The sequence below is a fragment of the Cryptococcus depauperatus genome, chromosome 4, assembly GCF_001720195.1.
Source record: "Cryptococcus depauperatus CBS 7841 chromosome 4, complete sequence".
NCBI lineage: Eukaryota > Fungi > Basidiomycota > Tremellomycetes > Tremellales > Cryptococcaceae > Cryptococcus > Cryptococcus depauperatus.
In genome coordinates, this window is record NC_089471.1 from 299,242 (window position 1) to 310,294 (window position 11,053).

An 11,053-nucleotide genomic window follows, 5' to 3' on the forward strand; every position below is an offset into this window, starting at 1 on the left:
CGAGTGTCTTACAAATTATAATGCCTCATTAGAAAACCTCGCTAATTGTAGAATGTATGCATTATAAGTTTGTAATGGATTAAACCATAATTAGCATAAATTTGTAGTCCAATCACGAATGCGGATAAATTTATTTAAATTGTACTTTGGCGACGTAGATTATCCCTGAAAGCGACATTAATGGGATGTGATTTAATGGATGATGGATTTTCTTATTGTCTAAATTTTGTAGTTTTCTTTTTCTATTCTCTATCAGTATACATTAAAATATCTAGATATATACGCCATACTATTAACATCTCGGCTTACAGCGTAAGCTGAGACAAGCTCATCTCTTCTGGTAGTAGCAAGACACCTCAAGACTTGTCAAAAACGTAGCCCGATGGCGTTGGAAATGATTACTTTATCGCCCCTCTCAACTCTACTGCTACTTCTAAATGTGATCCCTCTACTACTTCTGGTCACTGCCTTGCCGCCAGCAGAGCAGAGAGATGGCGTATTAGAGCAATATCAGGGTGACGGAGACGTAGAATATAAACATCTCGGCTCGGCAGTAAAGCTCAAGAAACGAAGCAAAGGTTACAATAACCCAAAAGACAACGGAGGGTATATGCTGACCGTATGTCTGCTTTTGCTTACTCATGTGCGTCAGTCTGTAGTAATGACTAACCACTGGACTCGTGTCGCCATGTGCAGATTGTAAACGGCACCTACCCAGAGGGTCTTGGCGAGCCGCTTAATGTGATTGTCTCTACTGATTCTGATAAGGAAGTACTTGTTAAGTCTTTGGATAAGGGAGGGTTCTTGAACTACATGCTGTGGGTCTACTTTCATGACTGATGTAAAGAAAACTGGGTACAACTCGCTGCTGACAACTTTTGGACACTAGCGCTGCAGGACTAGGCGAAGAATGTCTCGGTCAGCATCTCGGCTCTAGCCAACTTGCAAACCTGGGAGATGGGGCGGGTAACGTAACTGAAGTCGAGGAACTTCGTTACAATTATGGAGATCCATATGTTGGTACCTGTCAAGAAACTTTTAACGGTGGTTTGCACCTTCGATATTGGATCCAGAAGCACACAGGGGCATATTTTCTTGCTGTATCTCTGGAGAAAAGTCTGACAGAACTTCACGATATCCCTCCCAATGGGTAAGAATGGCGGCATGTAGAAATAAATTTGGTGGACTGATCATTAGTGGGATTGTGTAGGTATGATTATGGTCGAGATCAGCTCATAGGCAATCTTACCGGCCAAGCGATTGATTCTCTCGCATTGACCAATACCTCTACGTTGTCGGGTACGGTAAGCTACAACAACTACACCTATCAAACAGATGTACAATATGCCCCTGGATTACTATCGAATTCTAGTGGTGAGTTACACGAGTGATGGAATTTGGGTAGATCACTGGCTAAGAATAATAGACGATATCAATCATTACATTACAGTAGAAGAGAATGGAAGGCCGGCTATAGATGGGTTGGTAGCTGTTTTGACCGTCAAAATCACTCAAAAGCCTGCTTCGTGTGTTTATTCAAAACAAATGAGCTTTGGAGCTGACTGCGACATGACTGTAGAAGCTGGGCTATGCGATTTACGCCCTTGCCTATTCTTTCTCTCATACCTGTACTCTTGACTTGGCTATTCGTGCTCTAGTCTTCATCTCTGTCTTTACAAGCATAACAACATCTCATCAAAGCACATCTTTTAGACTCTATCTTAGATTTGAAATCTCTCAAAGTATCAATAACTGACAATAGCCTTGTCATTCATGACAAAACAGCAAGATAAGAATCTGCTTTGTAGCCATTTTTTAGATGAAGACATTAACATTTTTCCATTTATCGCTTTTATCTTTTCTCGAAGGCAGCCAAGAGAGGTCTACATAGATACGTGTAAGGCGGCCGATACTTCTCTTCTTCTAATCTATCTTTGCGAACTAGTACAGCGTAGAACAGAGTATATGCATGTAAAATATGTATTCCTTTTCTTGTTACGTCATCACTTATTTGATCTCCTTTGCACCACACTTCCGCTGCAATTCCATTCTCTTTAATCATTCTTTCATCTCAGTATTTCAACAAGATTCTAAAGAAAAGATACAACATATACTACTTCATCTGTCCAAATATATATTTTAATAAAACTCACACAAGGAGATAGTGATTATGGCAGCTCCCATGCAAGTAGACGAAGCTGTTCCCGGTGACTCTAGTAAGTCTCTCTATACCTCCCTTTATCTGTTGCTGACAATGACATTCAGTTGACGGTAAGTTGAAACAACGCTTGCATTTCCCTTGTATGCAAATTACTAATATTTATGATTAAGAGGGTCTGTACTCTCGCCAGTTGTGAGTTGCTCAACGGCTCCTTTCACTGATCATGTACTAATTCCCTCGCGTAGATATGTCCTTGGCCATGAAGGTGAGCTTGGGTTACATTCAAGGTAAATAGGAAAACAGCTTGACAAAAGGGCATAGCAATGAAGAAGATGGCCAGTTCCAATGTCCTTATTGTTGGTATGAAAGGTTTGGGGGTGGAGATTGGTAAGCATACAGAATTAGCAGGCAGCTGAGCCCAAGTTGCTAATCTACGCATTGCAATATAGCCAAGAATGTAGCACTTGCTGGCGTCAAGACTGTTACTATTTATGATCCATCGCCGGTTGAGATGGCCGATCTTGGTACTCAGGTGTGTTCCATATCCATACAAGCACATGGGGTAAGACTGACGCTCATCTTTCAGTTCTTCCTTCGTGAGGAAGATATTGGCCAACCTCGACATTCCGTTACAGCACCCCGTCTCGCCGAACTCAACTCATATGTTCCTATCCGAATTTTGCCTGGCTCAGACGAGATCACTCCAGATATGGTTGAGAAATTTCAAGTCGTGGTTCTTACAAATGCAACCACGAGGAAGCAGGTGGAAATTGATGAGTTTTGCCGGCAAAAGGGTATCTACTTCATCGCTGCTGACGTTCGGGGCTTGTTTGGGTGAGCGCCTCAATGAATGGAGGAGGGTTAGACTGACTTCATATCAGTTCCGTGTTCAACGACTTTGGAAAGGACTTTGCTGTAATTGATCCAACTGGCGAGAATGCTCAGACAGGAATGATTGTAGAGATTGATGAAGATGAGGATGCTATTGTCACATGCTTAGACGAAACTCGTCATGGCCTTGAAGATGGTGATTTTGTCACTTTCTCAGAGATCAAAGGTATGGAGGGTTTGAACGGGTGTGAGCCGAGAAAAATATCTGTCAAAGGTCCGTACACATTCTCTATCGGAGACACCAGAGGGATGGGTCATTACAAAACTGGCGGTATCTTTACTCAAGTCAAGATGCCCAAGATTCTTCAATTTGTATGTCTTTCTAATTAATGGAAACAATACTGAAGCGATCTTCAATGCTAGAAAACTCTTAAAGAGTCTTTGATTAACCCCGAGTTCTTCATTACCGACTTTGCCAAATGGGATCGACCAGCCATTTTACATGCTGGTTTCCAAGCACTTTCCGCTTTTTATGAAAAAACGAGCCGTTTACCTCAGCCTCGAAACGCTCAAGACGCTCAAGTGGTCATCGCACTTGCTAAGGAAATCCATTCTGCAACTGGTGGAGAAGATCCTTTAGACGAAACAATCCTTACTGAACTCTCTTACCAGGCTACTGGTGACTTGTCTCCTATGGTTGCGGTTATTGGTGGCTTTGTCGCTCAAGAGGTGCTCAAAGCTTGCTCTGCCAAATTCACGCCCATGCAACAGCACATGTACTTTGACTCTCTTGAATCTCTTCCTAGCAACCTTCCATCCGAAGCTGACTGTCAGCCCCTCGGAACTAGATACGATGGTCAGATTGCTGTATTCGGCAAGAGCTTCCAAGACAAGATTGCAAACATCCGGGAATTCCTTGTCGGCTCGGGCGCTATTGGATGTGAGATGCTCAAAAATTGGTCCATGATGGGTCTTGCTACTGGTCCCAAGGGTATCATTCATGTAACTGATTTGGATACTATTGAGAAGAGCAACTTAAACAGGCAGTTCTTGTTTAGAGCTAAGGATGTTGGGAAGTTCAAGGCAGAGAGCGCTGCGGCTGCTGTAGTAGACATGAACCCACAACTGAAAGGTAAAATAATTTCTCATGAGGACCGTGTTGGACCAGAGACAGAAAGTGAGTGTTAAGCTCCAAGAAATGAAAAGAGGAGAATGCTTAAAGATAGCCAGATGTCTACGGAGACAACTTTTTCAATACCCTTGACGGTGTAACCAATGCTCTCGACAATGTTTCTGCTCGTCAGTATATGGATCGACGATGTGTCTTTTATCATAAACCTCTCCTCGAATCTGGAACCCTCGGCACCAAAGCCAATACCCAGGTCGTTGTCCCATTTTTGACCGAGTCTTACTCTTCTTCTCAGGATCCACCCGAGAAGTCTATTCCTTCCTGTACCGTTAAAAATTTTCCTAATGCTATCGAGCACACTATTCAATGGGCCCGAGAAGCTTTTGACTCTATGTTTGTAAACCCTCCAACGACCGTTAACCTCTATCTTTCGCAACCTGACTTTGTTGAAACCACTCTAAAATCTTCGGGTCAGCACCACGAACAGCTCAAGCAAATTGAAAAGTATCTCGTCAGAGAACGGCCGATGACTTTTGAAGAATGTATTATTTGGGCAAGACTACAATATGAGAGGGATTATGCGAATGAGATCAAGCAATTGTTGTTCAATCTGCCTAAAGATCAGGTCAATGCTAACGGCACACCCTTTTGGAGTGGTCCCAAGAGGGCCCCTGATCCCCTTGCATTCGATATCAATAATGTGAGTAGTTTTTAGAGAGATCTTGTGGTGGCGGCTAATCAAACTAGCCTTTGGACATGGACTACCTCATTGCCGCCGCGAACCTTCATGCTTACAACTACGGTCTCAAAGGCGAGCGCGACCCAGCTCTCTTCCGTAAAGTTGTTGAATCTATAAAGGTACCAGAGTTTACTCCCAAAAGTGGCATCAAGATCCAACTTAACGAGAACGAACCTGTTGACAACAATGACGATGACGAAGAAGACATTGGGTCTATTGCATCTAGTCTACCTCCACCTGCTTCGCTTGCTGGTTTCAGATTACAACCCGTGGACTTTGAGAAGGATGACGACACCAATCATCATATTGATTTTATCACAGCTGCATCCAACCTCCGAGCTAAAAACTACGGCATTACCCTTGCTGATAGGCATAAGACCAAACTCATTGCAGGCAAAATTATACCTGCCATCGCAACTACCACTGCCCTTGCTGTTGGCCTTGTCTGTCTTGAGCTTTATAAGCTCATTGATGGTAAGAACAAGCTTGAAGATTACAAGAATGGCTTTGTCAACCTTGCTTTACCATTCTTCGGTTTCTCTGAACCTATTGCTGCAACCAAACAAAAGTATGGCGAGACAGAGTGGACGTTGTGGGACCGATTCGAAATCAGCGGGAACCCCACCTTGCAAGAGTTCTTGAATTGGTTCCAAAATGAACACAAGCTGGAGGTACAGATGGTCAGTCAAGGAGTGTCAATGCTGTGGTCTAGCTTTGTTCCTGCTAAAAAGGTGCGTATCTGTATACCTGTACGATAATATCTGATGCCTGTGTAGACTGCCGATAGAATGACCATGCGAATGTCTGATCTGGTAGAACATGTTGGCAAGAAGCCTATCCCCCCTCATGTCAAAAACTTGTTAGTCGAGGTTATGGTCAATGACGAGAACGACGAGGATGTGGAGGTGCCTTATGTCTTAGTACACATCTAGGTATAGACATGAAGTGAGGATAGAGATGAAGTGTATAAGCTACGAGTATCACAGGCTTCAAAGTTGGATTAATTTCGATGCAGTCAGTGTAAACCTCCAAACAATCTCGAAGAGGATACAACGGCGCGGCATTGCCAATACTTATACATCTTATTCTGTTACTGCTTGAGTTTGTTCACCGTCTTCTGCTTGTTCATGCTCTGCCTTCCATTCTTCTGTATGCCAAACTTTTGAATGTTTAATAAGAGAACAAATCAGATGAAACAAACACTCACTAGCTCTGTCATTCCTCCCGCTTCCATCATCGTTTGCTGCAAATCTATTTGGTTGTGCTAAGGTACACTTTAAGAACCTATCACTTCCTTCATATCCTGGCAATTGATTGAGATCATAATTGTCGATGGCTTCTTGGGCGTCAGCGGGGACAGAAAAGGTCACGAAAGCATATCCCTTATGCTTTGTCGCTTCTGAGTAGTTAGAAGACCTATCGATCCAGAATAATGAATGGACATACGTTCATGAGGTTCATGAGGAATCTTGATCTCTATAATATCTCCAAAAGTGACAAAGGTTTGTAAGAGCTTTTCCTCATCTACTTCTGGAGCGAGGCCCGATACATATACTGTGGACTTCTTGTTTGTTGCTAAAGTGTTGGCTGAAGATGCTGCTTTGTTCATTCTTTTGTAATTGATTTATTTTAATGATAGAATTATTTTTTATTTTGTTTTTATAATGAAGAATGATAACGAGTTGAGTTATTACGTAATATGAGAATGTAATGAGACTTGTGATAGATTATTCGCATCTTGCAATTTGTTTCTAATGACTGCTTAACATTTGTATTTGGTAATTTGACGAATCATACTGACAAACTCACCATAACTATCACAAAGATTCGTTGTTGAGAGAAGGAGAATGTCTATTCGGGTCAGTTTGGGAACCAATCCATCTCAAAGGAAAAGTTCAACTGTGACTAGTGGGTCGAATGATCCATCAAACCTCTTGAGTCTACCCAATGAGATATTGGAACACATCTTTCGCGGTTTGACGTTAAATGACAGGCTCAAACTTATGAGAGTAGGTCGCTTCCTGCTAGTTGTAGAGCTGTGACTGACAAGCTTTAGACATGTAAAGCGCTGAGCGAAATTTATATCAATTCTGCTCCGCTCCAATACCTTGCTACCCTGCAGACTTCTGCATATGTCGATTGTCCTTGGTCTCAAAAGGAAACTTCCATTGACTGTCCCTTACCAGCAACACCAGAACCTGTTTCACCTTCATCACTAAAATCCGAACCTGAGAGGCCCATAGCCTTTCGCTCTCCACATACGGGTAGATACAGATCAACGATCAGTTCTGTCACTCTGGCCCCATGGCCCAAGGAACCTCCGGAAAAGTTCCCCTTTGAACACGCGACCAGCGCGGCAGAAAAATGTGACCGATTGAGAGATAGAGAAAGACGATGGGAAACTATGGATGCCAAGGAGAAGAGGGTGTTTAAAGTACAAGGGCGAGAAGGGGTATATGAGTTACAAGAAGGCATTTTTCTGCTATGTGATGATAGTGGTGATGAAGAAGACCAAAGAGTTCGCTTCATTCGTTCATAACCTGATAGTTTAAACACTGATGGGCATGGGAGCAGCCTCAAGCCATTCGATTAATACCACTACCTTCAAGCGATGATCCAGATTTGGAGAGTCCTCCAATACCAACCAAGGGCCACCGACTATCTTTTCCAATTGCTGATTTGACCATGGACCCCACGCAAGATCTCATCGTGATTAGCGAGTACATGTAGGCATATTTTAATAGAAGGGAAGTCTTCATTCAATAACAGTTGTAGCCCTCCTCTCATTGACCGCTTTAGAGTCCGTTCAACGACTCAACACCACTTATTGACAATGTCAACCTTTGTCCCTCACCCGCTCGCATCTCTACCGATTTTGGAGTTTCCACCGCCAGTGACTCCAATGCTTCCTCGTTCAAGGCAATTACTACAGATTATGGGTGACACTCTCGCTATACTAGTCGCCAAGTATAATCCTGTATGGGGCCTTCTAGATGCGTTTAATATTGATCCCTTGGCTTTGGAACACAGAACACAAGAAGAGGAGATCGTAGTATGGAATTGGAAATTAGGACGAGTTCTGTCCCGCCTACCGTTTACCTTCAAATCTTGGTTTTCATCGTTTGCTCTTTTATCCCCTACGACATTCATTGTTACATCCACCTCCTTGACTTGTCCTTCTGCTTCACCTCAGCCATCCGATAAACGTCCTACCATCCAAATATATTCCATTCTGACCAATCCGTCACATACCATTATACCAGTACAACCACTGGATAATGAAGTCATGGACGACACAACTCCTCGCCCGGTGCTATTAGCTGTTTTAGAAATGCCAGAACTACGTGAGCAGATGGAAGTTATAGAATTTGAAATTCGCCCTGATCCGCCTTTTCCGCCAAAAACTTCCTCTGGTAGTCATGAGTTGACATTGGTCAAGAACAAGCCTTTCACTCAGGACCCTAATAAAGGCATCGTAATATTCAATCTTGGGCTGCAAGAGACATTTACTACGGGCCCACATGTCATGAATACTGTCCGGCATTATCCTTTCGAGCTTTTTGTCCCTAGAGAGACGTTGGTTCAACTTGGACAAGATGGGGAAAATAGATTGAGATCGACTTGGCAAGGCGACACTAGTGGCTTAGGTGTTAGAGGCGTACAGAGGAATTATAAATGGACGGAATGGGGCGAAAAGGGGGCGAGGATGATTGATAAAGTCATGTCCAAACGCAGCTGGGTACGATTCCTTGCTCAGATTGGATGGCATTGTTAGCTGAAAGTTTTTCATAGGTCTGTTCCTGCTCTGGGTATCGCTACATTTCAGTTATGCCTCACCAGAAATCTCCCTTCTGCGAGTATCTTGACCATGAGGAATTCAATCTGAACAGAACAACTATTGACACATATCCTTATTCACCGGAAAAATCACACATCATGCTCATGGACTTTTCTCCTTTTGCGATTGAAAAAGAACTGAGCAGAGGGGATCCATATCCCGAGTCTGATGATATCGATGTACTAGGGCGGCAAACATCTTTGACTGGGACATTTGTACCTCCATTTACAGAGGGAAAAGGCTGGAAATCTAGGGTGGTCACTGAACCGACATGTATCTCACCAGGAATATGGACGGAAGACGTTAAGAGTAGCTTGCCATATAGAGAAGTGTGGAGGGAATATGGAGGATTGTCTAATGGTGTTATGATTGATGATCAGAGGGTTATTGTCATCAACGTAAGTTATGTTTTTTCCTCTCTTCTACAAATTTCGTGTAGCAAGAGCGTATCATTAATCAACATTGTAGACCAATACGAGAAGGAATGGAGACTGGTCAACCATCATGCAGGAAATGACTGTCTTTTGTATGTGAAGATAATAATTAAGGAAGAGAATCCGAATAGAGACGCAATATCTGTAATGTATAAAATGTTGTTGAGATGATATTGTAACCATGAGCATGGGTTCCATGCAAAACTTGTTTAGTGTGATTTTCATATCAATTCAATGATAATTTTTTATAGAGAAAGCAGCTAGTTTTTATTTAAAGGAGCAGAAGAAATCAAATACATAATACTTGCCGTGTTGTCATATTCCTCTTTTCATACGTCAGTATCGATTAACCGTCGCTCGCAGATTTTAATGAACATCAGCAATCTTGAAGCTGCTCCGTCCATTCCAACATTCCCAATAAGTCTTGATAGAATCATCGAATGCGCCACCACCAGTCTTGAGCTGCAATCTCTTGATGGCTTCATCAGGATTAGCTCCGGGTTCAACACCAGCATTCGTAATGGTTCGAGCTAGCCAAGCGATTAGATGGACTGTAGAAACCAATACTCGTTAATCAATATCGGCATCTTATGAAAGACATACAGTCTACTTCCGATGGCTCTGTGCCTCCTACAAACGGTCCTCCGTGGTCCTTGGTAAGAGTATCTGTCACAAAACCGCGTAAAGCTTTGCCAACAGAATCCCAGAATTGCTTAGTTTGTGCATAGTGGGCCTTGCGAATATGCTCGTCAGGTTCAGCAATGTAAAATTCAAGTAGCTGTTTGTTATCTGCTTGTTTCTTCTTGAGGAAGTCAGCAAATTTGGGATCCGGGCGCTCTATAAGCCTGATTATACGCGTTAGTACAATCTCTATTTTCAACAGGACGATTGTGCAAAAGACAACAATTACTGTAGAACGTAAAGGCGCAAGAAGAAACTTGCCTATTGAGAGTCTTTTGTCTTTCAATCAAAAATGCTTTTGGTAATCCTCTCGCCTTTTCCCTCCTGTCATCATCATCCGTAGCAAACAAAAAGGTGGCATTGGGGTCAATAGACGCTGAGTGAATCTCCTCGATTATGAAAGATCCGAATGAAACCTTTCCTTTTGGGTGGTTAGGAGCAATCTTGACAATCTCAGCCACAGCACTCTATCAAGCAAAAATCAGTTCACACCACTAACACAGCAGAAAATAAGGATATGCGATAGAATCAGTGAAAACGTTTTTGCCAACGATCAAGGTCGGAACCGTGCCGGCAGGATTAATTCTGAGGTAATGAGGCTCAAAATTTTCGCCCTATCTCTTGTCATTAACACTCTGGCTTTGCAGCTTGCGTCATGCAAGAGATCAAGCTGCAAACCCGTACCTCGGCAAGGTTGATAGAGATGTATTCGACATCTTTGTCTTTCTTCAAGCCACCTTCCTCCAAGGCGAGCTTGGGAGCGTTGGCCCAGACGGAGCCAGGAAAGTTGTAGAGCTCTAAGTGTATCGTCAGTATACATTATAGAGATTCTTTGTGAGCGCACTTACGGATTCTTCCATTATCAGACATGATTTCGTTTTTTCTACTTAAAAGGTTTATTTAAAATACCATCCTTATATATAAAAATGGGAAGATAACTAAGCACGCCATTTGTATACCTGAGCAGGATAATCGCCTCCACTGTGGGGCCCCACAGAAACTTCATTTTCCTATTCTTCATCTTCATTAAAAAAAAATCAAGATTAAATACAATCATATTACATGTAAAAAGTCAATAAAATCGTAAAAGATGTTTAATGATGAAAGCAGCAACTGATGAGCATTTCAAAGAGCTGAGATAGAGATATTAGCAAGCAAAATGTATGAGCACACCATAAAGCTCACCATGCTACTGATACAGGATGGAGCAAATATGAGGAAGGGCGTTCAGACATGCCAT

At 42.6% G+C, this 11,053-nt stretch overlaps 5 protein-coding genes across 5 annotated transcripts; 3 read left to right on the forward strand and 2 right to left on the reverse strand.

Annotated features, from left to right (window-relative positions):
• Positions 1-382: 382 nt before the first annotated feature.
• L203_103387 (uncharacterized protein) lies at positions 383-1,658 on the forward strand (the record flags this gene model as incomplete). The annotated part of the gene is made up of 6 exons (XM_066212789.1): positions 383-619; positions 697-818; positions 890-1,150; positions 1,211-1,374; positions 1,427-1,526; positions 1,580-1,658. The coding sequence occupies 6 exons, from the start codon at positions 383-385 to the stop codon at positions 1,656-1,658; spliced, it is 963 nt and encodes a 320-aa protein (XP_066068886.1).
• A 512-nt stretch (positions 1,659-2,170) lies between these two features.
• L203_103388 (uncharacterized protein) lies at positions 2,171-5,792 on the forward strand (the record flags this gene model as incomplete). Its single annotated transcript, XM_066212790.1, has 12 exons — positions 2,171-2,216; positions 2,266-2,271; positions 2,332-2,353; positions 2,407-2,426; positions 2,483-2,548; positions 2,611-2,693; positions 2,748-2,995; positions 3,043-3,364; positions 3,416-4,169; positions 4,223-4,821; positions 4,869-5,591; positions 5,637-5,792. 12 exons carry the CDS (start codon positions 2,171-2,173, stop codon positions 5,790-5,792), a joined length of 3,045 nt encoding a protein of 1,014 aa, XP_066068887.1.
• A 150-nt stretch (positions 5,793-5,942) lies between these two features.
• On the reverse strand, positions 5,943-6,469 carry L203_103389 (uncharacterized protein; the record flags this gene model as incomplete). The annotated part of the gene is made up of 3 exons (XM_066212791.1): positions 5,943-6,019; positions 6,068-6,256; positions 6,307-6,469. 3 exons carry the CDS (start codon positions 6,467-6,469, stop codon positions 5,943-5,945), a joined length of 429 nt encoding a protein of 142 aa, XP_066068888.1.
• A 238-nt stretch (positions 6,470-6,707) lies between these two features.
• On the forward strand, positions 6,708-9,232 carry L203_103390 (uncharacterized protein; the record flags this gene model as incomplete). Its single annotated transcript, XM_066212792.1, has 6 exons — positions 6,708-6,869; positions 6,917-7,378; positions 7,435-7,580; positions 7,630-8,599; positions 8,653-9,096; positions 9,167-9,232. 6 exons carry the CDS (start codon positions 6,708-6,710, stop codon positions 9,230-9,232), a joined length of 2,250 nt encoding a protein of 749 aa, XP_066068889.1.
• A 266-nt stretch (positions 9,233-9,498) lies between these two features.
• L203_103391 (uncharacterized protein) lies at positions 9,499-10,683 on the reverse strand (the record flags this gene model as incomplete). Its single annotated transcript, XM_066212793.1, has 6 exons — positions 9,499-9,683; positions 9,736-9,977; positions 10,075-10,280; positions 10,335-10,427; positions 10,498-10,610; positions 10,662-10,683. 6 exons carry the CDS (start codon positions 10,681-10,683, stop codon positions 9,499-9,501), a joined length of 861 nt encoding a protein of 286 aa, XP_066068890.1.
• Positions 10,684-11,053: the final 370 nt, after the last annotated feature.